Source organism: Bactrocera neohumeralis, chromosome 4, assembly GCF_024586455.1.
Source record: "Bactrocera neohumeralis isolate Rockhampton chromosome 4, APGP_CSIRO_Bneo_wtdbg2-racon-allhic-juicebox.fasta_v2, whole genome shotgun sequence".
Taxonomy (NCBI): Eukaryota; Metazoa; Arthropoda; class Insecta; order Diptera; family Tephritidae; genus Bactrocera; species Bactrocera neohumeralis.
In genome coordinates, this window is record NC_065921.1 from 69,543,447 (window position 1) to 69,571,172 (window position 27,726).

At 33.2% G+C, this 27,726-nt stretch overlaps 2 protein-coding genes across 5 annotated transcripts in view; one reads left to right on the top strand and one right to left on the bottom strand.

Annotated features, from left to right (window-relative positions):
* Positions 1 to 27,726, top strand: part of LOC126757017 (uncharacterized) — a 157,587-nt gene that overhangs the window by 93,928 nt on the left and 35,933 nt on the right. The gene's annotated exons all lie outside the window — the stretch shown is intronic.
* LOC126757031 (inactive pancreatic lipase-related protein 1) lies at positions 218 to 27,372 on the bottom strand. Its single transcript, XM_050470614.1, has 8 exons — positions 27,181 to 27,372; positions 25,084 to 25,372; positions 9,818 to 9,917; positions 7,606 to 7,760; positions 6,851 to 7,105; positions 3,685 to 3,903; positions 3,446 to 3,599; positions 218 to 1,492 (listed from the first exon to the last, which is right to left on the bottom strand). The coding sequence occupies exons 2-8, from the start codon at positions 25,130 to 25,132 to the stop codon at positions 1,159 to 1,161; spliced, it is 1,266 nt and encodes a 421-aa protein (XP_050326571.1). The 5' UTR covers positions 25,133 to 25,372; positions 27,181 to 27,372; the 3' UTR covers positions 218 to 1,158.

Consider the following 27,726-nt stretch of genomic DNA (forward strand, 5'->3'; position numbering starts at 1 on the left):
ACGGAAGTTAAGCTTGCCTTAACTCTTTTGGGTAGGTTGGCTGATTCCTACCTACCTTCGGTATGAAAACTACCGTAACCTCTCTCCATGAGTGTGACAATCGCCTTTTCATTAGTATTTAGTTATATAATTAGTAATTTATTACGTATATCCATTTAACTTCTCATACCTTTTGTGATAATTGCTTGACTTATTACAAATTTAAAGTTAATTTTTTAATTTCTCTAAATATTTATTTATGGCAATAAAAGTTTTCATTAAATGCGTCCTTAACACTAATACATACATATATCATACTTAAGCTTTATGAGTTCAAAGTTTACGTTTTTCTAACTACTATATACATTTTGTGTGACCATTTGGGTTCTAAACCCCCATTGCTACCAATAATTTTGTATAAAATATTTGGAATGCGTTTTTGGTGGAATTGCACTTAAAACTAAAATACCGTTAATTATAAATTTAAAAGCAAGATATCTGAATACAACGTCATACGTACTATATATTCACTAACAATTAAGCTTACTGCCAGTTGTAGGTAAAATCTTAAACGATTATTTTTCAAAGCTTCTTCTTGCTGCCACGACTTTTTTCTGCTTTTCGTCTTCCGCACCTGTCAGCTTCATTCATCATATTCTACAAACTAGACAAAGTAGTTTTCCTACATTTTGGCAACAACATTGAAAAGCGTTAACTTAAATATTTTGTGCGCCGCTGAAAATCGCAGCAATTTATATTTTCTGCATCAACGCCCAAAACCCCAGTGCGCGATCTTATCTTACAACTACATCTGCTACATTATAACAACTACAGCTACAAGAACAACTTCACTACAAACTTCTTATTTGTCCTACGTCCTACGGATCCCTTTGACTAACGCACAACATACACACCAATCTGTGAGGCGAAACAACTTTACGCCCACAGCTCAGCTGGTTAGCGCATCGAAGACTCAGCTGTTGTCTTTCGCCGCTGCTTTGTGCGCGCATTAAAAGCAAATCTCTTCGAAATCACTTTGGCCATCCTTGCTGCGCCGCGCCTACAAACGCTAAGCCGACCGTCCGTTCACACCGCTCCAGGCTGGCGGTAGGGGCGCCAATGCAGCTGCTTATGCTGCCTCTATTTTGGGTTGTAGAATTTGTAGTTGTTGTATTTTCTTTAAACTCTTGTTGCTTTCGTTTGTGTTGTTGCTAGTTCGCTTCTCGACGTTTTCGTTGCTCTAGCTGTTGCTTTTGTAACTCTTGTTGTTGGCGCATTCACCACTGTTGATATTCTTGTCGTCGCCGCTTTTGTATGCCTTGTTTCCCTCAAGGTATTGCCGTCATAGCCTCGAGTGCCATTAATTTTCTCGACAGCTGGCAACAACGGCAACGCCGAGAACTCGACTCTTGTTGCTGTTGTTGTGGTGCTGTGGGATGTTGGGGCTAACGCTTCGGCATTACGTCCAAAGGGTGGCGCATCATTTGTGTCCAAGAAGAATTTACCACGCAGTCTAACGGGAAAGGCATAGCAAAGTGGTTATAGAGACCCAAATGCATTAGTTTTCTTCGTTTTGGTAAATAAATGTGTAAATGAGATGAAGGCTTCAGTGCGCTGGTGAGATGTGATAGACGTAAAGGTGAGTGCGGAAAATATGAAAATAATAAATCTGCTATGAGAATTCTTAGTAAGTGGAAAAGCTGTGATTTGGCAGCCAACTGACAGCGCCTTAGATGAGCCGATGGCTGCCTACAGCAAAAGTGAAAGACACAGTTGAAGAAGGTGCGAAGAAAATAAAGTTGAAGTAATAAAATGGTAGTGAATAATGATTAATGACTAACTATTAATGATTATTAATTGAATAATGATTTCTAAGTCATGATTTTTAATTGATAATCAATGATTAGTGGTTAATAGTTAATAGTTACAGTTTACTAAGTAGTGATTAATTATTCTTAATTAGATATTAATGATTAAGAGAATGATTACTTTTTCATGTTTGTTGACTAGCGATTACTGAATAATGATTAGCGATCAAAAAAATATCAATTTACAAGTAAAGATTAAAGATTATTAATAAATGTTTAATATAATTCATGATTAATGGAATCGTGAATAATGATTTCTAAGTCATGACTAATAATCCATGATCTATGACTTTTGGTTAATAGTTACTGTTTACTAAATTGCTATTAAATATTCTTAATTAGATATTAATGATTAATGAGAATGATTACTTTTTAATGTTTGTTGATTAGCGATTACTGATTAATGATTAACGATCAAAAATTATCAATTAACAATTAAAGATTAACAATAAATGTTTAATATAATTCATGATTAATGGAATCGTGAATAATGATTTCTAAGTCATGACTAATAATCCATGATCTATGACTTTTGGTTAATAGTTACTGTTTACTAAATTGCTATTAAATATTCTTAATTAGATATTAATGATTAATGAGAATGATTACTTTTTAATGTTTGTTGATTAGCGATTACTGATTAATGATTAACGATCAAAAATTATCAATTAACAATTAAAGATTAACAATAAATGATTAATATGATTTATGATGAATACAATCGTGAATAATGAAATTCATGATTAATGTAATCGTGAATAATGATTAACGATTAACTATTAATGATTATTAATTGAATAATGATTTCTAAGTCATGATTAATAGTTCATGATCCATGATTACTGGTTAATAGTTACAGTTTAGCTAAGTGGCGAATAATTATTATTGAATAAATGTTAATGATTAATGAGAATGATAACTTGTTAATGATTACTTTTTAATTTTTCGTGACTAGCGATCACTGATTAATGATTACCGATCAATAAATTAGCAACTTTCAATTAACAACTAAAGATTATTAATAAAAGATTAAAATGACTCATGATGAATATAATCGTGAATAATGATTTGAAACTCATGATTAATAATTCATTATCAATGATTACTGGTTAATAATTACACTTTACTAAGTACTGATTAATGGTTCACGATTACATATTAATGATTAATAATCAAATGATTATCAATTTTCAACTAACAATTAAATATTATTAATAAATGACTAATGATCAATGATTACTGATTATTTATTTAAGTTTAATAATTAATGATGAACTAATTGTAAATTATTAATCGTTTTTGACAAATCATTTCTAGTTTACATTTAATTATTAGAAATTATTCGTAAAGACTAATTATAAATGACTAGTGATTATTGTCAAAAGATTAATTGGAAAGCCTTACTGATTACTGTTTATTGAGTAAAGATTAATCTTTAAAAATTCGATCATATTAATCAGTAATTCATGACTAATAAGAGGTAGTAACAACTTATGATTAATAAATATTGACTGATGTTTAATGATTAGTGACTGCAATTTATTGATTAATTTCCAAACATACAAGTATACTATATTCTACAAAATATTCAAACCAACCTCCGATCAGCTGCCATGCCCATATAAGCCCCGCTATTGCCTTCTTTGCACCTACCAAATTCATTTGTGGGCTCACATTTGTCCACCGGAAAGGCATATGGCTTATTTATGGACTCAACAAAATACTCCCAAGCGCGCTGGTGACTGCAACCAACTACAAAAGCAAATTAAATTATATGAAATAAATTTCAAAATTATAAATAAATTTCAAAATAAAATTATAAAATCTGCTCACTCACTAATTATGTTCAACCAGCGATTATTCGCTATCTCTTGGCGAGCACAACCCGGCTGCAATGCTCTACCGCCGTTGGGATAAAAGTCGGCATGACCCATAGCGTCCGGATTGCCGAGTATACCGCCATCAGTGTGTATAACATCGACAAAACGCGCATCGGTGTGGGTTAAGTGACGGTTGCCGCTATTTGGTTCGAAGAGTGGTAATGGTGGATCAAGACCTAGAATTTTTTGTTATTTGTTAGCACATAAAATGTAATTTTTTTTTTTAATTTCATTGGTTCTTAAATATAACGTTTACAATTTTTTCAGTTTAACAATAGAACAGGTTTGGTTATTTGCTTTTCAATATTTTTTAAAAAATTAATTTTTCGAATTTTTTTATGAATTTTTAATAAAATTGCATTCTTTTGTTTACACAAAAGATAAACATTTTACTGTGTGTCCTTGCAAAGAGTGAGCTCTAACATAAAAATACAAAAAATCACACCTTTTTGGAATTACAACAACATCAATATTTATTTTTAGCTTAACCAGCCATTAGCTAACAATGTGTCTCTGCCATTTATTTGCTGAAAATATGAATGCATTTATCACCTTAAGCTTTGTGTAAATTGATTTAGTCAACTAAGCACACACAAAACCAAAAACAAATATTCTAGTATTTGTAAATTGTTGCTATATGCAAATTTTACTGCAACTAAGTGTAGTATAACTGTTCGAAAATAATTTCAAGTTTTTGTTTTTTTCAAGAAAATGTGATTTTATACTGTAAATCTGAGAGAAATAGCTAAAGGCTGGAATAACCTTATTTGTGTGATATTAATTTTACTAGTCAGCATGTTTCCCTCTAAACAAGTGTCAAACGAATGCTCAATCCCTAAAGGCATTTAACAACACTGGCAACAGCGCAGATTTTTCAAAACCTACGATGGCGATTGATTAGCCTTTAACTGAACCTCATATTTCCGGCCACTGTTAAACTCCGCTGGAAAAATCTTGGAGCGAATTATACCACACTGCCGGCCTATCCAAAATCAGTTTGAATTCAGGAAGGCAATATCCACAATCAAACCCTAGTAAAAACACTCGCCAAAAGCGCTTTTGGTGGAAAACGGTGACAGGGCAGCACAATACCAAAGTAAAATTAGCTTTCAACTTAACATCATGACATAGCATATTGACTGCCCTAAAGGGCTTACATATCACATAGTAGATTTTGTTACCATAAGTGGCAGAAGTATCGGTAATTAGTGATTAGCTTCAGCATAAAAGGTATTAGTATAACTACACAATCAGCCAAAATATTTTTTGCGATCTATGCCATTTTTGCATTCAAAGTATAGTCCAAATACAAGTATAATATACGAGTATTTTTATTCAATTATAAAGAATATTAACTACATCTATCCTTGGGCGATAATTCAGAGTTACATTTATCCCAAGGCTGGTAGGGGCTCCCATGTTACGGCTAAGGAATTTAGGCCCATCAGGCTTTCCTCCTTCATACTAAAAACTCTATAGAGACTGATACAAAACGAGACGCTTGAGGAACTCATTTGGGCTAAAGTATTCGCTGTTGGGATCTTCCTTGATATTAAGGGAGCTTTCAATAACGTTCTGACGGAAGCAGTCGTTACAGCTCTGGACGGTCGGTCTTGGGGTTGAATCAAACCTCAAACACCTCATTTTAAGTATTCTGTGGAACAGAGTGATTGAAACGGAATTCGGCAATGCAAGCGTTCGGTGAAATGTGAGTAGGGGAACCCCACAAGGTGGGGTTCTATGAATCTTGATCTTTAACGACCTGCCTAAAAAACTTGAAGATCGGGTCTCTTATCGAAAGTGTTGCTCTGGCTCTATGACATCATAGTCAACCCCATTATGTTCTATAAAGTTTTTATGTGGTGGTTGAAAAGACTGTACTTTCAAAGAAACTCGAGAGCGTTCAACGGACGGCGCTCATCAGCATGTGTAGTGCACTAAGATCAACTCAAATAATGGCACCTAACACCATCTTGCACATAATTCGCATGGACATCGTTGGAAGGTGTATGGCTGCGAAAGTTGCTATCAGACTCAGAGAATCTGGATTCTTAAAAGAACAAGTATCCTCACGAACTTTGACTTCATACTTGATCACTTGAATCAGGGAGTTCGGTTTGGCGAACTCCGGCTGCTCCTTCTCTGTTTACATACCGACGAGAGAGTTGTGGGTAGGAAGAAGCCGCTGGAGGAGAGAGGCAGTGAGCTTCTTTGCGGATGGACCAAAACTTTAGGGAAGGTTGGTTGAGGGGTTTACTGTGAGGAGCTCTCTATAAACTCCATCTTCTGACTTTCTGACTATTGTATTGTCCTCTAAGCCGAGGTTGCAGCCATTAAGGTAGCAGTAGATCTACTGGATCTGTAGCCTCCTTTAGAGAAGTGACCATTCACTCAGATAGCATTGTAATAAGATTGGTAAGGATATAAGGCCATAATCATAGGAAATTGCAAACCTGGTGAGCTAGCAAGGAAAGACACCCTAGAACAGCTATTTTTAGAATGGGAGCCGGTCGGTGCTCCCGTATCCTCTTGTGTTCTACTATTTGATAACTGGGCTTCGTGGAAGCTTTGCCAGCGCGGGGCCACCATTAGTACATGCGCTGTCGCAAAAGCCTCTTGGCGCAAGAGATCTAGTGATCTCTCTCAGTAAGAAAAAAAGTCTTCCTAGTTGTGGGGCTTTTAACAGGCCATTACCCTATTGGCGTCCATACTGCAAGGTTGAGAATCTTACCAGACGCCATCTGCAGAAGTGAAGATGAAGTGGAAACAACTCAACACTTTCTTCTTGCATGTCCCGCGTTAGGGAAATTTTGTTTTTAAAACCTAAATAGTTTTTGGCAATATTTTACTATTTTCATTAATTTATTCCTCTTGTTTAAATTTTTCTTAAATCTTAGGCAGCTATCACTTTTCATGCAAAACATCACAACATAGGATTTATCACATGCAGGCAATTCAAAAAATTTTAATCTCTCAAAAAATCGGTAAATAATATCCAATTTCGAATTCTACCCTCATTACACTAATTAACGTGAAATAATATTATTTTTCTAGTTCATTAAATGTAACTGAATTCACTGCGTTATATTTCCACTTCTCACACACACACACAGACCAACTCACCGGTTATCCTTGGCAATACGACGCCCCACTCCAGCAGCTGCTTGCCGACAAAGCCCGCCACCTCGGCGCCCAAACTGAAACCAATCAAATGAATGAGCCGCGTTTGATAGCCGTTAGCGACGAGAAAACGCAAAAAACGTGCGATGAAGCGCGCCGCCACCGGCAGATTTTCAACAGCGTTCGTGTACCAAGGCATCACTGTCATGGGACTCCAATCGACGAGGATGACATTGTAATTGCCCGCTTTCAAAAAGGCTGCAAAGCAAACGAGAAAAAATCGAATTACAAGCTATGCAACAGACTGGGGCAAGGAAATGAGGTGGAAGGAATTAAAAAGACGACGAAGCAGCGATGATGAGAGTGGGTGGCAGCGCGAAAATGTGTAAAACGCTAAACAAAATATGCGGACACGAGACGAGTAACTGGCCATGGCTGTGCCTGAATCCGCCATCAACGGCCCTCATCTGTCACTTGCGCTGGCCGCGGAAAGCACACAGCCCGGTCGGAAAGCAATTTATGTTTTCATTTCAGATTTCACTTTACCGAATTTTGATTTTCATTCATTGATTGCAATTCAATTTCAATGCGATTTTAATTTGACAACGAGGACGGATGTAATCGGCAGCGTTTGCTGAAATGTCATCGCAAATTTTTCTCTTCCTGTATGCTAAGCGATATCGACGTGGTGGAGGCAAGCGCTTATCGTTACATACCATTTCTCTCCGTCACTTGCGTCCTTCCACCCACTCACTTACCGTCTTTTAACTGTTGACTGCTCTGATTGTCGCCGGTGGCCGACTCCGAGAAGCCATGTATGTAGAATGCCAATGGCTGTTGTAAATCGAAATTACTTTCGGACAAGCGTCGCTCATCGGACAGGTAGAGATTTTGTGGATTTTGCAAATTTTTGCTGGAAGTGAACAATTTGGAAGGAAATATGAAAAATTTGTTTGAATAAAATAGTGCGAAAAACTCTAAATATTCTACATATATATGGATATAATAGACATCCATGCGAAATTCAGTCAAGTATCGGGAGAGCCGTACAGTTTACTTTTCAAAAAATCAAATAACATATATTCCTTTTCATTATCTGTAAAATGGATTGCTTGTTTTCCTTTCACATAATACTGGTGTTTTCCGCTCGAGATTCCCAAGCGATATCGCTTCGCTCTATGGGCTCTTGAAAAGTTCCAAGAAGATCTGACGTTTTCAGGCCAACTTTTGTTCAGCGATGAAGCATATTCCTGGCTCAATGGATATGTAAACAAGCAAAATTGTCGTATTAGGGACAAAGAGCAATCTGAAGAGATTCAAGAACTGCCATTTTATTTCGAAAAAACAAAGGTTTGGTGTAGTTTGTGGGACAGTAGAATCATCGGTCCAAATGATGGCGGTGAAAACGTAACCGTAAACGGCGACTGTCAACGGCGACCATGATAACCGGCTATTTGATGTCTGAAATAAACAAAAGACAGTGCCAATTCCTATACATCACATCAATCAATGGATTTTTTGAGAGAACACTTCGGCGAGCAGATGTGATATCACACCTTTAGACTTTTTCCTGTGCGGAATTTATGTAAAGTCTAAAGTCTATGCGGACAATCCCGCTTCGATTCATGCTTTGGGGCAAAACATCACACGTGTCATTCGCCAGTTATCAGTCGAAATGCTGAACGAAGAATGTTTTATCGAATGATACTAAACATTCCCCATAAAAGTTGAAGTTTCTGTGTTTTTTCTTTATAAAAGCAGGGAACTTCGAAATGAATCACCCTTTAGAAGCAATGTTGAAAAATTATTTATAAAAAGTTGAAGGGTAAGCGTTGGTTATCCTCAACAAACTAGAACGCACTCAGACAGTTCGATGCAAGAAAACCTTCTGTCGTTAGATTTGAATTCTCGGGCAAGGACCTTATAGCAATGACAAATCACTTATTGGAAGTTTAAGCTTGATCGCGGAAAGGGGAGACAGTCAAGAAGGAAGTATTGATAGGACCAACTATAACCTCTACAATCCCACACATGAATCTAGCTGAGAGTAAGAAGCTCATCGGACCTCTAATGATTTAGCTCGGGTCAAAAACGATGTGCTAGTAGTTGGTCAACGCCTGCTAAACTCCCTTGAGGCCTAATCATTCTGTAGGAAACCGTTTGAAGACAGAGTATGTCTCAAATATCTTGGTTCAACAGCATATGATATTAACGAAGGTAGCACTCTACTCCTAAATTTCCGCACATTATCTCGCTTATAACCTATATTCGTGATATTTTCGGTAGTGAATTTATATCAGATCATGAAAAGACTTTAATTTACCCACACCTCAGGTATTTCTAATGGGTTCAGATAATAAAATTTTTTTTTTTTTTTTAATTTTACATGTCTAAAATTATTGTTTCTTTAGCGAAGCGTCGGAGATCCTTTAACATACGCATTCAATAAAAACGTGACGAGCTGAGCTGATTCAGTTATGTCCATCTGTCTGTAAATACGCAAACTGCGTTTTTGAGAAATCGATCTGAAATTTTCCAAAAAGCTACATATTTGCCATACAAATTGATCGACCAAAATCAAGTTCTTGTATGCAAATCTTTTTATTTCACACGACATTAAGTAACCGTTAAGTTAACCGTTTCCGTTTCTTTTCTCCTTTGAAAAGCTCGGTTTCAATGCTTAAGAAAACGATATAGTAAAAACCACTAACTTTGAAACAAAATTTGAGTTTTGGTTATAAAATGGTTAAATATTGGTTATATCTAAGTTATCATACACTCATATTGAAAGAAAATTAGAGTATTTGTTATAAAATGGTTATATATTGGTTATTATTTTTTATGATTTTCAATTTATTTTTGATGATGCGTTATTTTGCATTTTAGGTGACGATATGTAATCGTGTTAACTTTATATATGACATGAGAATATATATACATATACATATGTATTAGATATGTCATACTTACTTTGTGTAGAGTAAAAATTTAATATCCTTCCGTTCACGTATCGCACAGCAATTGGAGCAGACACCACGCGGCGCAGCGCTATAGAATATTGGCGAACCAGCTGTGGAAAAATAAAGCCAAATTAAGAAGCGTTACATGAGTAAACAAATTGTTTAGTGCGAATATAGAAAATAAGAAAATGAATATAAAAGTAATGTGAATAAAAATAAGGCTGCCAAGGCTCTCAAACAAGGTGGAAGGGCTGGAAAATATAAAGATTAAACCAAAATATATACTTGTGCATATGTTGGGCTGCATACTAAAATTATTTTCCCTGATTTCCCACAGCGCTGCACTGTCTAGCCGCAGTGGCGGTAGGTGGCGCCTGGGTATCAAAGTGAATGTAGGCTAGCAGACAGTTGAAGCATCATTGACATACTTTAATAGATAATAGATGTGGGAATGTAGGTAGTTGCTGATAAAGAAAACTATGTTATATGTATATGGGTTCGTATTTGAAAAAAAATAAAAATAACAAGTAAGGAAGGGCTAAGTTCGGGTGTCACCGAACATTTTATACTCTCGCATTATAAAGTGATAATCGATATTTCATTATACGTCATATACATATTTTTCAAATACCGTATTTGTGTAAAGTTTTGTTCCGCTATCATCATTGGTTCCTAATGTACTATATATTATACAGAGAAGGCATCAGATGGAATTCAAAATAGCGTCATATTGGAAGAAGGCGTGGTTGTGAACCGATTTCACCTATATTTTGTACATGTCATCAGGGTGTTAAGAAAATATTATATACCGAATTTCATTGAAATCGGTGGAGTAGTTCCTGAGATATGGTTTTGGTCCATAAGTGGGCGAGGCCACGCCCATTTTCAATTTTTAAAAAAAGCCTGGGTGCAGCTTCCTTCTGCAATTTCTTCCGAAAAATTTAGTGTTTCTGACGTTTTTTGTTAGTCCGTTAACGCACTTTTGGTGATTTTCAACATAAGCTTTGTATGGGAGGTGGGCGTGGTTATTATCCGATTTCTTCCATTTTTGAATTGTATATGGAAATGCCTGAACAAAACGACTCTGTAGAGTTTGGTTGACATAGCTATAGTAGTTTCCGAGATACGTACAAAAAACTTAGTACTTCGGCCAAATATGCCCCTCCCTAATGCGATCCCTTGTGCCAAATTTCACTTTATTATCTTTATTTATGGCTTAGTTAAGACACTTTATAGGTTTTCGGTTTCCGCCATTTTGTGGGCGTGGCAGTGGGCCGATTTTGCCCATCTTCGAAATTAACCTTCTTATGGAGCCAGGGAATACGTGTATCAAGTTTCATCATGATATCTCAATTTTTACTCAAGTTACAGCTTGCACGGACGGACGGACAGACAGACGGACGGACGGACAGACAGACATCCGGATTTCGACTCTACTCGTCACCCTGATCACTTTGGTATATTTATATCTGACTCTTTTAGTTTTAGGACTTACAAACAACCGTTATGTGAACAAAATATAATAAGATGCTTACATAAACATTGTTGCGAAGTATAGAAAAATTTATTAGTACCCCGAACGAAACATACAATACAGCTTTTGATTAAAAATTCCGAATATTTTAATAATGACGTTATACTCGTACTGTTAGCCTCTGACTTTCTTCAAATTAGTAGTAAGCGAACCCATTTCCAATAATTTTTATATATGTGGAAGTTCTTTCAATATATCGGGTGATTTTTAAGAGCTTTTTTTTTATAAAATTTGCAAAATTATCGGTTCTTTATTTGAAACGTTAGATTGGTTCATGACATTTACTTTTTGAACAAAATTTATTTTTAAATGTTGACCGCGGCTGCGTCTTAGGTGGTCCATTCGGAAAGTCAATTTTGGGCAACTATTTTTCGAGCATTTCGGCCGGAATAGCCCGAATTTCTTCGGAAATGTTGTCTTCCAAAGCTGGAATAGTTGCTGGCTTATTTCTGTAGACTTTAGACTTGACGTAGCCCCACAAAAATAGTCTAAAGGCGTTAAATCGCATGATTTTTGGTGGCCAACTGCCCATGCATCCCGAAAAATGCACTGTTTGGTGTGGTTTGTACGCTGGTGGAATCATTGGACCGTATTTTTCAAAGATGCTAAAACGTTACGGTGAATGGCGATCGCTATTTTGCTAACAATTTTTTTGTTGCCAAAAATGGAAGAACTGAACTTGGTTGACATGTGGTTTCAACAAGATGGCGCTACATGCCACACAGCTCGCGATTCTATGGCCATTTTGAGGAAAACTTCGGAGAACAATTCATCTCAAGAAATGGACCCGTAATTGGCCAAAGATCATTGATTTTTTTTTTAGACTATTTTTTTTCAAGTCTAAATCTACAGAAATAAGCCAGCAACTATTCCAGCTTTGGAAGACAACATTTTTGAAGAAATTCGGGCTATTCCGGCCGAAATGCTCGAAAAAGTTGCCCAAAATTGGACTTTCCGAATGGACCACCTAAGACGCAGCCGCGGTCAACATTTAAATGAAATTATCTTCAAAAAGTAAATGTCATGAACCAATCTAACGTTTAAAATAAAGAACCGATGAGATTTTGCAAATTTTATGCGTTTTTTTTTTTTAAAAAGTTATCAAGCTCTTCAATATATAATTTTGATCTGTGATTACCATGTACACATTTCAAACACATAAATAATTACCATCATGAAGGCGACTGGTACTTTTCCTTTTCCATTCACTTTTAATTACATTGTCTCTTTTCATTTAAATCAGATTAAAATTCACCACCTTAGTCTGTACTTAGTCTTGGGTTACATGTGTTATGTTCTCATATATGACATGTCTATGGTATGTAGTAAATTTGAGACTCAATGAAGCCATAAAAACTATTACTATGCATTGTGAAACCCACAAAAATTTAATTAGTACGAAATATTTGATGGCTTCCGATTTATTTTTTGGCTTTTCGATTAATTCTGAAATTCTAATTTGATTATGAGTATTTTCGCGGAATTGCAATAACTTAAGGGGAGAGCCTGCTTTAGAAGCTACAAAAAATCGATTTTTTTTTACTTAAATCTCTTTAAAAATTATCTAAGAAAATGTATCCAGAGTTATAGATGGGAATTCGAAATATTTTCGAAGCTAGAAGGGAAATAGTGACCGAGCGTCTAGCAGATATATTAGCGCTTGGGCAGAAAGCGATATATTTGACGCGCGATTTCTCGGTTATTAATTTTTACGATTTTACTGAATTGACGGGCAAGATAGAAAAAAAACTAAACGTCGTATGGAATTGAGGCAAAGTTTATTATTTTTGACATTAAATTATCTTCTATTTAAACTAAAAAAAAACTAAGAAAAGTCAAGTTTGAACATATTTTTAAACAACATAAAGTATTTTTTTTTTTTTGTTCAAAAACCACTTATTTACACTTTTTTTTGGAATTTTCTTAGTTTAACTAGGAGATAAATTATTAAAAAATATGAATCTCTTTGAATTTTTTGTTTCCAATAGAAATTGCGACCTGCATCCTGCCCGCCGTCCAACAAATGCACATGCGAGATGCATCGGGCAATTGCTTTCCAAAGGCAGAATATCAAAGATTTCGTATCCAAAAAATTTGTAAATGATGTTTAAATATATAACTATAAACCCTAGAAATTTCGCTTTAGTCAATTATTTCTTTCTCTTTTAAAAAATCCTCAAAAAAATTAATTTTTGAAGCCTCTGAAACAGGCTTCCCCCTTATTTACCTTACTGACGGTAAAAGTAATGTGAAAAGTTACTTTTTCTGAGCATGTTTGGATAGTCAGCGGCTAATTTGAAATAATTTCACTATTTTGATATTTTTTTTAAAGAACCTCTTCTAATGTCTTCATAGAAAGCATTCAACTAAACTTTTAATAGGGGACATTTTTTTTAGATTTAAAAATGCCAAATGCCTTTTTGCAATAGAGTTATAGAAAACATATATACATATGCGTGTATATGGGTACAAAAAAATCAAAAGTAACCACATCCACAACTGTAAGGTAACCCTATGCAAGATATTAATTATCATCTGTGTGGTATCACCGGCACATCAAAAGCAAACACTTGATTTTCAACCGCCAAAGTGAACGCAGCCTCCTGTGCGATATCTAATTTTGTAACTAAACTCTGTGTCATTATAATTACTCATTTTTAATATACATTTAAATAAAATACATGCGAACATAAAGTGTCCGAATGTCTTAAAATACCCTTTCACAACATTTCGCAGATTTATTAAATCGGGTAGTAACCGAAGGTATAATGTTTCACAAGTACAAAAACTTACAAGAACTTTGATCGGCCTTTTTGTTAGCCACATGACTCGATCTGAACTATTTCTTCTTCGGACATTGCACTCGTTCCTTGGACAACAAATTTGGGAAGATATCTCGGCCAAAAATTTATTTATCAAATTAATAATATCAAAACCGTTAAATTCGTTCAAATAAACATTTTTTAGATATGATATCTCGATTCAGACACATTCACATTTTCGTAAAATACAAGGTATTTATTAAAAGAAAATAATTGTTTTATGATCATACAACATATATTCATTGTATTCATAATTTTTGTTTAAACCCATTAATGTTTGTAGCGCCTTTTTTGTAAACACTTTTCAGCATCTGTAGAGTAACACTTTGTGTCGCGAGTCTTGGACGGCAAAACATTTAAGGGACTATATACAGTTAGAAGGCCGAATACAGTGTCTAGTGTGTAAATTGTCCAAGTTTAGCTGCCTTTAGGTGCCCCTGCTAGAGTGTGGGATATTTTCAGCAATCATGTCGGCCTGCAAACAAACACTTTTTGCAGTAGATCATGGGAAAACAGACGCCACGAAAAAAAAATCTGCCCTGCCATTATTCCCACCAATGTTTCGTCTTATCACGAGATATATTTCATTGATAGCCTGCTTAGTCTCAATCTGATTCAAATTAACTCATATTCAAATGGTCTTGATCGATTTCTTTACTTAGTCTTTCTCAGGAATAATTTAAACTTTAGGTCCCTTTATGTGTTCTCTTCCATTACTCTAGCTACCATTCATCATTCTCCTTTGACGTTGGACTTGATACTCATTTCTTTACACCTGTCAAATCTGTTAAAGGTTTAGGTTTTAATTTTTCATTTTGTAATTTTGCAAAACTCAAGGATTTGCTGCGTGAGTGTAAATGGGATTATTTACTTTCTGGCCTAGATACTGCTAATAGTTTTTCCATTTTTAAGAAATCCATTAAAGAATTTTTTATCTTAAGTCTTTGTGGAACTTTGAAAAATCAAAAAGGGCGTGTTCGGCTATTCCTTCTGCTTTATGCAGAGATGATAAGTCGGCATGCACTCGTAGTGAAATTTCCAACTTGTTTTCTGAATTTTTCAAATCAAATTATGTACACGATGAGCTTGGAACTACTTTTACTTTTTCTGCTAATAATTTTCCTTCCATAAATTTTGGCATACTGTGTCTTTCGCAGGATGATATTGCCAAGGCTATTTATGATATCAAGCCGTCTTTCAAATTGGATCTGGATGGGCTACCGCCTGTAATTATAAAAAATTGTCCTGCCTTGGTATATCCTCTTATGCTTCTCATCAATAAATCTCTGACTTCTGGTAATTTTATTTCAGACTGGAAATTGAGATTCATCACCCCTATCCTTAGAGGTGGTAGAAAGGATGTGGTCTTCAATGAGAGGCCTATTTCTAAACTCTCTGCCATTTCCATTTCGAGTGCTCTGTTAAAAATGAGTTTTTTTTTTCAGTTAAATCAATCATTAACGTCAATCAGCGTGAGTCGCTCACTGTGTCAAATTTAGCGGTTTTTAGTGTATTGCATGTCTGACTTCTCCGCTGAATTTCAAGTAGATTGGGTTTACAAAGATTTATAAAGCCTCTGATAAAGTTTCACACAATATTCTAATTAAAAAAGTATTCTCTTTAGGTTTTTACTCTGTCTTCTTGCAGTTGATTAAGTCATATTTGCACAATAGAAGTTGTTGTCGATAGGGTGTCATCCGATTCTTCCATTTCGTCTTCACGAGTTCCAGAATGAAACGTTTTAGGCTCTATGATGATACGTACAAACAAAAAAGTTATTCTTTCTTTTTTGATTTTATGTCCCGGAGTCGAGGTTTCTTTTGAGCGCACAAGAGTTCTATCAGAAAAAAGCTTCCAAAAGAGGCCAGACTCATTGGCATTGTATACCTGCTCCCTGTTCAAATCTAAATAAGTAATGTTTTGTTTAAATTTTGCAAAAATGAGTTAACGGAATGAGTATTATTCGAAAGCTTTTCGCCACATATTTTCAGTGTTCGTATTCCATATCTGATCTTGAAATTTGTGATGCACCCATTACTAGCACGAAAGCCACCTGACTTTTCCTGTATTTTTGAATGGAAAAATTTGGCCTTTACCTTGAGCATATGAATCGTGAAAGGTAAGTTCTTTGCTCGCTGTTTTGCAAATCATTTCATGAGTGCTTTTTCCATTTTTGGAAGTTCTACTGGCTTAAACGTTTTCCCCTTTGCAGGACCAGCTTTAGCATGCGACACGAACTTCTTTAAGGTGGCTTCATTTTCCTTAATACGAGCTATTGTTAATCTATGCATTTAAAAACTTTTGGCTAAACAATTGACAGAATATCTTGCACTTAGTTTCTTTAAAATGTTAACTGTCTCTTTTATTGTTAGGAACGTAAATATTTTCCTTGCCATTATGAAACCGCATTACACAAAACGTCAGTTGAAACTGATTCAAATCTCCCTAAACGCACATGCCTAAGAGTTACCACAATTCATCATCGAAAAACCGGGCTTCTCAGAAATGTATTCGAACTAAGGCACCGTTACCAAAATCAACAAGGTCTTGTCGCAAGTATCGAGGTCAAATTTTTTGGATGTCGCAAGTACTGAGTACATAATGTAAAATATTTCTTTGTTGCAAGAATTGAGGTATTGCAAGTATAGAGATGTGCAAGAATCGTGGTACCACTGTATATGCAAAAGTTCGGCCAATATCTCGAGTAAAACAGTTGCTTTTGACATTGAAGACCAAATCTCCTTTTGGATTACAATGTAGAATAAGAAAATTTAGACTCAGACTTGGACAATTGAAATTTGTTTTATTTTTTTAGATAACATATTTAAAACACACAACAAAAAAAGATAAAAATTAAAAATAAAAAAATGTTTATAAAATTAAAAATTAAAAAATAAATTGTTAAAAAATAAATTCAAGGAAATTGCATTTTATCTTTTTGGGGTAAATATTTCATAAAAATTCCTAACTTTTTGAAATTATAGTTATTTTTGTTGAAATTCATTTTCTTAAGCTAGATTAGCCAAATCGAACGTTGTTCGTAAGAAGCGAACAAATAAATATTAATATTTACTTTATATTAGAAGAAACTGATTCATCAGTTCATTTTGTAACTTTATAAATTTTTTTCCAATTTATTATTATAGCAGAGAGTAGTAGTGAGAAAGAGAAAAAAAATTTAATGGCCAAAGTAGAAATGCGAAAAAACTATATTAATATATATATTATTAATTGTATGCTCTAAAATTGCGTCTAAAAAAATTTAAATGCTTTTTTCTTATTTCTCCTTTGACACTTCTATCTAACTATAACTGCTTTTTGACGCTCTGCTAGTGCTCAAGTGCTCACTTTACACATTTTTAATTTGTTTACAAAGTGTTTTTTCGCATTTCTGCTTTGGCCATTCGCTTCGCATCGACACGAATTTGTTGATTTTACAAGCCAGAGCATGAAGGCCGCTGTGCAGAAAAAAGAACCGGCACTAAAGCCAATACAAACTAATAAATAACCGAACAAAGCTGATGACTTCGCGAGCTTAATTTAAGTGCCGCCATGAACTTGAATTGTGAACAAGTTCGCATGACATTTGCACGCGGTGTTTGCAGACAACCCGGAGGTATTTGGCGTTTTTATTATAATTTTTTTTTAGCGAATATTGCGCGATTGATTGTTAAGCAATTTAATAATATTAACAATACTAGGGGTGACGTGTTAATGTTGAAAAAAATGTTTACAAAAAATTAACCAAATTAACCGTACATTGGACTTGGCACCCTCACGGCTATTCGCGGCTAAAATAAATATATTTTGCTAATTTATTTATTTTTATAATTTTTAAAAGTTTTTGTATTTTTATAGAAATATTTATCCACACCTTCATACTTATTAACTCAACTTTATTCGAAAACTCTAATGTTAATGAACTACTTATCAATGCCATTTCCTTGTACTCAGCTTCAATGAATCCAACTACAGATACGCTCATTTAAAAATAGTTCTTCTGAGTTGCTCTTTGTACTATCTAACATTTTTGCAAATTTGCTCAAACAGTTATCGCTGAGGGAGATTTACACAAATGATTAGCACATAGCTGCTGATGTTTTGATTGTACTCACTTACATATACATATACATAAACTAGGCTCTTAAAATTATTCGAATAACCTGAGAACCGATTATTTGAATATCCGGTTTGTAACCGTTAGTATGAATAATCGGTTAATATAATACTAAACGAATAGTCCTAACATTGCTTTCTACAGCGATTATTAGGGACTACGACTACTGCGTCTGTTCGAATAGTTGCTCTTCTGCGAGTGTTTGAATAAATGTTTGAAAATAGTTTGAAATCCACGCAGCCTATAATTTTTCTGCAAATGTTTCTAAATATATATATATCGGCACCTAAAAGTCAAAACGATGTATCATCAAAAAAATCGAAACAGAGTTTTTATTGTTTACTATTCACCACAACATATTACATATTGTGGCATAAAATTTTCAGCTTCCGCTGTCAGTTATAATCATATATGTATATTTAACCAATTTATAACCATTTTATAACTTTTTCAATACGAATGGTTTCTTTATATGGTTTTTCCTTCGTCTGTAAACTTATGGAAAGTGGTTTTACGTTATTTTGCATTTAAGGTGACGATATGTAGAAAAACTAGAAATTGAACGCTCACCATTAGAACATCGAAACGGTTAATCGAATAGGCGACGTCTTTCGATACTGCAAACCGAATATTGTTATATTCTCGAATATTGTTCTATCCGGTTATACTGGTTAGTTGATTAGTCGAATACCAAAATCTCTAACATATATGTACATACATATGTGTCTAAGAATATTTCCATTCGTTTTTTGCCACAAAATTCATTCAGTTAAGCTCCGTTAATTTCTATATTACCGGCTTCATGCTATCTTATTAGATTAAACGCAAGTAAATTGCATCTGAATCTGCTTCAGAGACAGTTTACTTATAAAACTTAAGTATTATGAAAGCTTTATATCAGTCATGAAGATTATCTTCCTACACACCTAACCGACGTGAGGAACGCAATCCAAATATGTGTCCAATAGGCCGGGTCGATTTGTGGGAAGGCAAAAAAATCGCCCATTGCTCTATGAAAATCATATTCTAGGGATCAAAATAAGAAACTTTGCCGAAGGAACTATACCTCTGAAACGAATTCTGATGTCCCCCAATTTGGGTCGAACTTTTGGGTAGGGGCAAATTTTGAAATAGAATTGAAATTACCATTTCATTCTTATTACCTCTGAAAGGAAGGAGAACTAAAGCAATAACCACTATGGTATTTCAAAAAAAATAATAAGTGAAGTGACCATTCCAAATCAAAAAGTTTACACGGAATCCACCATCCTCTACACCGCAAGATGAAGCAACTACATCAACAACTATCGAAAACCCAATAAGTCATATACCCAAGCATGATGTTACTGTTTTTGGTGTGTCTACTGATTTGACTGATCTTAATTTACCAACCCATCTGGATATCTTGAGATATTATTTTTACTTAAGCGAACGTGCTAAAACAGAACAAAAAAAGGCAGCTCTATGTGCATGCGGCTGGGTTTCCGAACGCTTCAAAGAGTTCATGCACGATCAACATAATCAGAGAAGACTAACAATGAATGAATTTATGATGGAAACTGAAGAGCAAGGAGCAACATCTATGTCATCAATGCCAACATACCAAGATCCCGATGATTCAACATACGCACCGCCACCGGTTCAAGAAGATATGGATAGAAGCCCAAGTTCACAATACACAGAGAGATACGATTGTTTTAACTTTGCCTTGGTATGTGACAGATTTGGTGTGCCTGACAGAGTAGCATCAGCATTGGGAACCGCTCTTTTGCAAGATTTTAAAATTAAAGATAAGCATGGGAAACCTCTCATCATGGATAAATCGAAAGTTTAAAAAAAAGAAAAAGAGAAATGCAGACAAGAAGTGCTTCGCAAACGGTTAGATGATACCAATTTGTTGGCGTTTTCATTCGATGGCAGAAAAGATGATACTTTAACGATAGATAAAATTGATGAGAAGTATCATACTAGGATGGTGAAAGAACCTCATCATGTTATTTTGAGAGAACTCAATTCTGAATTGATTGGTTACGTAAGACTGGAACATGAAACCGCTGAATACAAACAACCAAATTAAATGGTTTTTTCAACGATAAAAATATATCACTGGATACATTAACTGGAATATGCACTGACGGTGAGCCAACAAACACTGGCCCACACGGTGGAATTATACGACGATTCGAATTGCTGTTAAAAAGACCATTGCATTGGTTTGTTTGCCTTCTACACTTCAACGAACTTCCGTTTCGGCATTTGTTTGAAGCTTTGGATAAATCAACCAGCACTGGCCCAAGATCGGCAACCGGAAAACTGAGTCAAAACGAAACTTGTGAAACTCTTCCGGTAAGTTATTGCTATCACTCATTTATTATAATTGTCAACCATTTTTAATTATTTTATTATTATATATTTTTAGGTGGTGGACGGCTTTCAGAAAATTGAGTTGCAAAATATGCCCCCTGCTCTAGAAAAAAAAGAATTTTCCACCGATTCGAAGTACTTATACGACATGGCCCATGCAATTTCTAGCGGCGTGGTTCCGGTGGATCTGGCTAACATCAAACCAGGGAAAATTGTACATTCTCGGTGGCTCACCAAGGCCGCTAGATTATTGCGATTATATGTGACAACGGAAAATCCAGATGCAAATTTAAGAATTCTGGTTGAATTTATAATTAAATGTTATGTGCCAATGTACTTCAATATCAAGTATTACAGCTCTGTCGTGTACGGCAGTGCATCATTTTTCAAGTTCATTGGTTGGTCACGATTTCTAGAACCTTGTTTACGCAAAATTGCCATTCAAGTAATTAAAGATAATTCATATTATGCGCATTCGGAAAATATCTTGTTATCAGTGTTGTTTGATGATAGGAAAGAAAAGCGCGACTGTGCCGATGTTGACGAGCCAATGGAACTTAGAGTTTATAAAAAAACAGATATAAACTTTAATTGCACAAGTTATACGGAAATGATCAATTTGAATGATATAAATATCGTATTTGAACCACCACTCACGCGAAGCATTCCGTACGATACATTGAAAGAATATTTAAATCAAGATGATCCACCGTTTAATGATCCAAAAATTCCATCACACATACAAGGAACGGAACGACATGTTCAATTGCTAGCTAGCGTTTCCAAACGGGTTATACCGGAAAATGTAGAGGCTGTTATGGCGACGACATTAGAGAGCCGTGCGATATTGCCCAGACTTGAAAGTAAAAAAGACTTCAAACAATAATTTTTTTTAGTTTCTTTTCTATAAGTCACTTAAATTAATTTTTTCATTTACATACATATGTTTTGACTAAATAAATTTCTTAAGAGAAAAAATAGATATTATTATAAATAAATAAATAAAAATAAAGAAAAAACATAGCCATTTAGCTGATTTTTTCATGTAAAGGCCAAAAATGGTGATTTTTTGAAATGATTTTATGGGGAACCCCCCAGGGGAGCTCCAGGTGGTGTGCCACTGGCATCGGTGGATCGACCGTCCAAAGTTAGTGTGGGTCGGTCATACATTTGGACTCGATTGGAGCACTCTAAATGGGTCAAAGTGGGATTTTTCAAAATTTGCCCCTACCCAAAAGTTCGACCCAAATTGGGGGACATCAAAATTCGTTTTAGAGGTATGGTTCCTTCAGCAAAGTTTCTTATTTTGATCCCTAGAATATGATTTTCATATAGCAATGGGCGATTTTTAAATCGACCCGCCCTAGTGTCCAATTAGCAAAGTCATGAGATCCATGAGAGTTCATAAACTTTGTGATCTAAAACTTTTTCATTGGGGGCGTTTTTTACGTGACGAATCCCAACTTAGCACACAACACTAGGGAGGAATGGTGAGACATCTCACTCTAGTTCGCCTTTAAAGGGATGTTCTTCGACTATCCAGAAGATACTTGTTCTTAGACGGCAAGTGTTGAACTGCTTGAGCCATATGTAAAAGAATCGTTTCTGGCCAACCCCAAGTAAATAACACTCAGAGAAACTGCAAGATAGCAAATAAGTTATAGCCCAAATATGGCAGGAATGGAACTAAGGACTTATTAAATAGGTGCAGAAATAGCGTTTACAGACTTACAGCTATTGGTCACTGGGTTTTATAACAATATTTGCTGCAGCTGCAAGCTAGAAGAAAATAAGGAAACTGTTTTCCAATTTCACTGCGAATGCCCAACTCTATCACATATCCGACAACAAATTCTTGGAACCCATTTGGCACCAAACCTTGAAAGACTGTCCATAAACAGCATAACGAATATAAGTAGTTTCATTTAATTTAAAATTTTCTTGAAATAATTGAATCTCCAAACTTTATTGCAATAATTTGGTTGTTGCACGTGCTGTGCCATTAATTCGTGTCGCCACAATCGACAGTTTTGTTTATTTACCGCACCACTCATTTGAAAATGAGCCTCATCGGAGAAGATGATTTTCTTAATTATTTATTATTATTTTTCTAACAAAATTGAAGAGCTTATAGAAGTTAAAATTGTAAATATTACTATACAATGCAATAAACTGAAGATCATAACATATTAAAGATGGAACAAACGACATTTCGAAATCATATCATCCCTATTGACAACACGATACAAACTAAAGTACTTTCGGTATGGGCAATGCTAAGAGCAGCCACATTTTTCGAACATTTTCCAATCTATCGATTTGGTATGTTTTACTTATTTGCTTGTAAATTTGCCGATGGATACTACGACTATCTTTTAAAGGAAATAGTAAGAATAAAACCAAGTGTATTGAAATGTGACTAAATGTGGCCACAAAAAATTCACAAAATAGTCATAAATTTCACACCTTAAGAAGTGGTTAAACAAAGAAACTTGAAGTAAATCTAATGTAAAGAACATAATTGCGCGCTTGTTTAGCGAAATTTCGTCAATTACTCATGCAAACAATACGAATTTATGGCTGTAAGAAATATAGTTATTGAGTGTATTCACGAAAACTGGTAGACGTTATACTAGTCATAAAGTTTTAAATCTGAATGAACTCTTATATAGATAAAGTTAACCATTTTTAAAGTAGTTTTGTTGTAAAAATACATTTAGTAACGGTATTATAGTGCCGTTCATAGAATAAAAAGATTTTAAACATTTGTGGATGTAACTCTTAAGCAATGTAAAGGGGACTTTGTAGTTTTTTTTTTTAACAATGCAATAAAGATGGTCTATAAAATACCAGATATGGACTCACTGCATTCTCATTTGATTATGACAACGTAATTATTATTTTTATTTCTTTAAGAACGATGTTGTGCGCTATTATGGTTATTTATTTGAGTTTTCGAATCGTTTATTCTCATATTGTGGAATCGTTGTTACCGAAGCCACACTGACAAGATAGAGTCCGTTCAATAACAATTTTTACGTGTTTCCTTAAGGCAATTTTCGATGAGATTCTCGGTTAAGTCTTCCTCCATAAACTAGTCGTCATAAGCATCTAAATTTGTCTACCTTAACATGTCGTAGGGGAACTTATATCTTTTATAAAATCTGAAGTGTTTCTTATAGTTGGCCGCACACGCAAAACACTATAGCCTTATATATTCCAAACTTCTACATATGCATTTTATGGCATAGGTGAATCTCAATCTAATGATTAAAGGTTTGAGATGGATGCTACCGTATCAATTAAATTAAAGAATAACATGAGAAATTTCTCAAAGAAGGCCTTAATTAATTATTATTAATATCAAAAAATTCTCTAAAATTTATTTGAAATTTGATTTCTAATCTTTATAGGAAAAATATTTTAATAATGGGGCCCTGATGTTTTCTATTTACGACAAACTCGCTGTTTTGAACTAGACTATAATTGCTCAGATGATAAAAGCACCGTTTCGGGAAGTCGGTTAGCAAGAAAGCAGATAACACAAACATTTCGAGAAAGTAGCAGATTGTAGCATTGTTCTTTATTGTCCGTTTACAATTATTTCAGAATCAACATTTGTGGCATATTATTTCATTCACCTTTTAACAAATGTATACAATTCTAATCCCACCAATGAAATATGGTGAGACAATATTCAGAGCATAATACATGAAATGTATATAAAACTGGTTTGATTCTCGATATAAAGAAATTAAATTCATATTGATCAAAAAAATTTATTCAATAGAAGGGTGAAAAGCAACATGTCTAGCTTACCAACATTAGAATCCAAAATAAACTCCATTTCTTAACCTCTTTTAAAACCGGTCTTACACAATTTTACACTTTTTTTACCCTGAACAGGGTATTTTGAGTTTGCCACAACGTTTAAAACACCTTTTGAGATGTCAATTTAAAATTTGGAAATTTTGACCTTTTCTCCCAACGAAGTTTGCACATCGAATCACTATAGCATATAGATTTTATATAAACGGAATGATCGAAATCAAATCGTCGTATGGAAAATTTTTTTTTATTTGTCGAGATATCCTAACGAAATTCGGCACTGAATAGTTGTCAGCGCAACTGTAAAGTCTCCGAAGTCTCTAAAAAATTGTTTATTTCTGATGTAAACCAACTGATCAACATCAAGTTCTTGTATGGAATCTTTTGTATTTGTAAAGGGTATTTTAACTTCAATGTAGCCGAAGATAACGTGTCTTTAATTTGCCCCTTTAGACTAATATTTTCAGTTTCTTTTGTGCTAATAAATGGTATTAAAATTCAAATTAATAGCTTTTAATCTCAACTTTATGTTTGGTTATACAAGAAATCGCGAAATATTGCTTGAAAACCAAACATAAAGGTTTCTGCTTCGAAAGCAGTTTAGTACTCACCAATCAGTATCGAGAATATTCCACATAATGTTGAGGTAGCAGGAAGCATTCTTGCTGCTGTTGAAGGTTGAATTTGGTGCAGACAATTTATTTATTTAGTTTTTGTCTCGTACTTGTGTTTCGCTTTTTAAGCAAAAAGATAAACTCTGTTCTAGCTCTTGCTTCTATTGTAGTGAAGCAATAATTTATACTGGATTATTGTTGGTTAAATTGTGAATTAAATATGCTATTAGCATTAACATATACACACATATATATATTTTTCTTATAAGCCTTTCGCAAAGCTAACCTGCTCATAAAATGAGAAATAAATTTTGAGTTTAAAAATATATAATTTTTAGTTATTAATAGTCTGAGTTTCAAAGAATTGTTGTATTTATGATTTTCTCCAAAAATATTACAATTAAAAAAAGTGTTAAGCTAATTTTCATTAAAGCAAATTAATTTCTTTTAATACAATATAAGCATTGTTGGAGAAACTCAAAAATTCAACAAAAAATATTAAATTAATTTGATACTTTTTTAGTTCATTAGAAAAGAATATTTAAAAAAATTAAAACTTCTAATCAATGTTAAAAGTTTAGTTTATTTTAGTGTTAATTTTAACTTTTAAGGACTAAAACATTAGAAAATTAAAACTTAGTTAATTAAAAAAAACTTATTTACTTCTTTTTATTTTAATTCTTTTAAATCATTTTTTTTTTATTTATTATAATTTTATTTAGTTTAAAAAACTTAAAATAAAAAAGAAAGAAAGATAAAAAAGAATTTAATTTAATTTAATTAAGAAAATAAAATAATAATAAATATTGGAATAAAAAATAATATTTTTTTTAATTAAGTCCATTTTTTTATTATTATTAATTTTTGTTTTAATTTTTTTTAACTTAAAAAAACAAAATAATAATAATTTAAGGAAATTAAAACAGAAAAAAATTTAATTAATTTTAAAAAATTTTAGTTAAACTAAATTAAAATTAAAAAAATAATAATTTAAAAAAATAGAAATAAAAATATACATAGTTTTTAATTTATTAATTTTCAATATCATAAAGTTTTAAGTCTCAATTAAAAAAAATTTTATGTAAAAATGTAAATTAAAATAAAAAATAAATATTTTTTTTGAGTTAATTAATTTTCAATTTCTTAAATTTTAGGCTTTATGTTAAATTAAATAAAATTTTAATGCAATTAAATTAAAACAAAAAAATAACAATTAAAAAAAATAAAAGATGAAATATAATTTAATTTAAAAATATTAAAATAAAAAGGATAAAATTTAAAAAGATTTTAGTTAACTTAAAAAAATTAGTTAAATTAAATAATTAAAAAATTTTAAATAAAACATAACTTAGTTTTTTAATTAATTTATTTTTAAGTCTTAATTTAAAAAAAATTACAAAAAAATTATGATAATTAAGATAAAAATATATAAATAAAAAAAAATTAAATTAAAAAAAAAATATTTTTTTAAGTAATTAATTTTTATTTTCTTAAATTTTTAAACTTTATTTTAATGTTTTCAAATTTAATTAACGAAACGTAGCAAAGCTTTTGAATACATTTTTCTGTATTTTCGCATTATATAAAAAGATATACATATATATACATATAGTATATACTATATATTTAAAAATTGTAAAAATAATTTGGAAGGTACCAATAATAGTAAAAAACCCCAGCTAACAATAATAAACATAATTATTTTGCGCAAAAAATTGTTTACAATAAAACTAAAAACATAAATATTCCATCTAATAATATTTAGAATATTTTTTTTACACTAAACATATTTTATTCAAGTTAAAAAAAAATTATTAATTTTTTGGTTCCTTTTATATTAAAATTTTGCCTTTTAAATTGAAACCTTTAATAAAATATTATATTTTATTTTAATATATATATTTCTTATTTTAGTTTTTCTATGGATTTTCGAAAACGAACACAATGTTTGATTTCCTTTGTATTTTCTTTATTTTTCTTATTTAAATTATTCAATTTCCTACACGTTTGCTTAAAAAACTAATAGAAATGAACAGCATTTTCACAAAAATTAATTTTCAAAAACCACAATACTAATTTCTTTCCAACACACACCTGACTGCGTCACCACGGAATTTTGTCAAAATATAATTTTCAACACAAATTCTCAAACCACAACATTTAAACAAATTTAATTGCCACAAGTTTCTTATAATAACATTTAATTCACTGTTTTGTTCTGAACGTTTGTCCTTTTCGCTTTTTTACGCTGCGTCGCGCGCTTGTTTTGCAACCAGTTCCATGCGCGTAGAAATCCACACTAAACTCACGCTAAGTGAAGATGTTCTGCTCGAAGTTATGTTTTAAACTTTGCACACAAGTGCAAAAAGTAAAATCATAATATCACATACTGAGAAAACTACACAAAAATACAGAACAAAATAGCAAACAGCGCGAGCGCAATGCTGAAAGCGCTTCATGACGAATCAGCTGTTTATATTTTGCTTAGTTGCTTATTAAAATTCGCGTAAATCAACTATAGCAGCAGCACGTACAATAAAAAATTATAGTGATTGTAACAAAAACAGAAATAATAATAAGCAAAATAATAATAAATACAAATAAAAGTGGGAAATAGAGGAAAAAAGCAAACGCTGAAGC

Excerpts from the sequence above, each read along its gene's own strand:
- LOC126757031 (XM_050470614.1), bottom strand. The coding sequence starts at position 25,132 with ATGCTTCCTGCTACCTCAACATTATGTGGAATATTCTCGATACTGATT. Across the intron at positions 9,918-25,083 it reads AATATTCTCGATACTGATTG|CTGGTTCGCCAATATTCTAT; the intron begins GTGAGTACTAAA and ends ATTTTTCCACAG. Across the intron at positions 7,761-9,817 it reads AAATTTTTACTCTACACAAA|CAAAAATTTGCAAAATCCAC; the intron begins GTAAGTATGACA and ends GTTCACTTCCAG.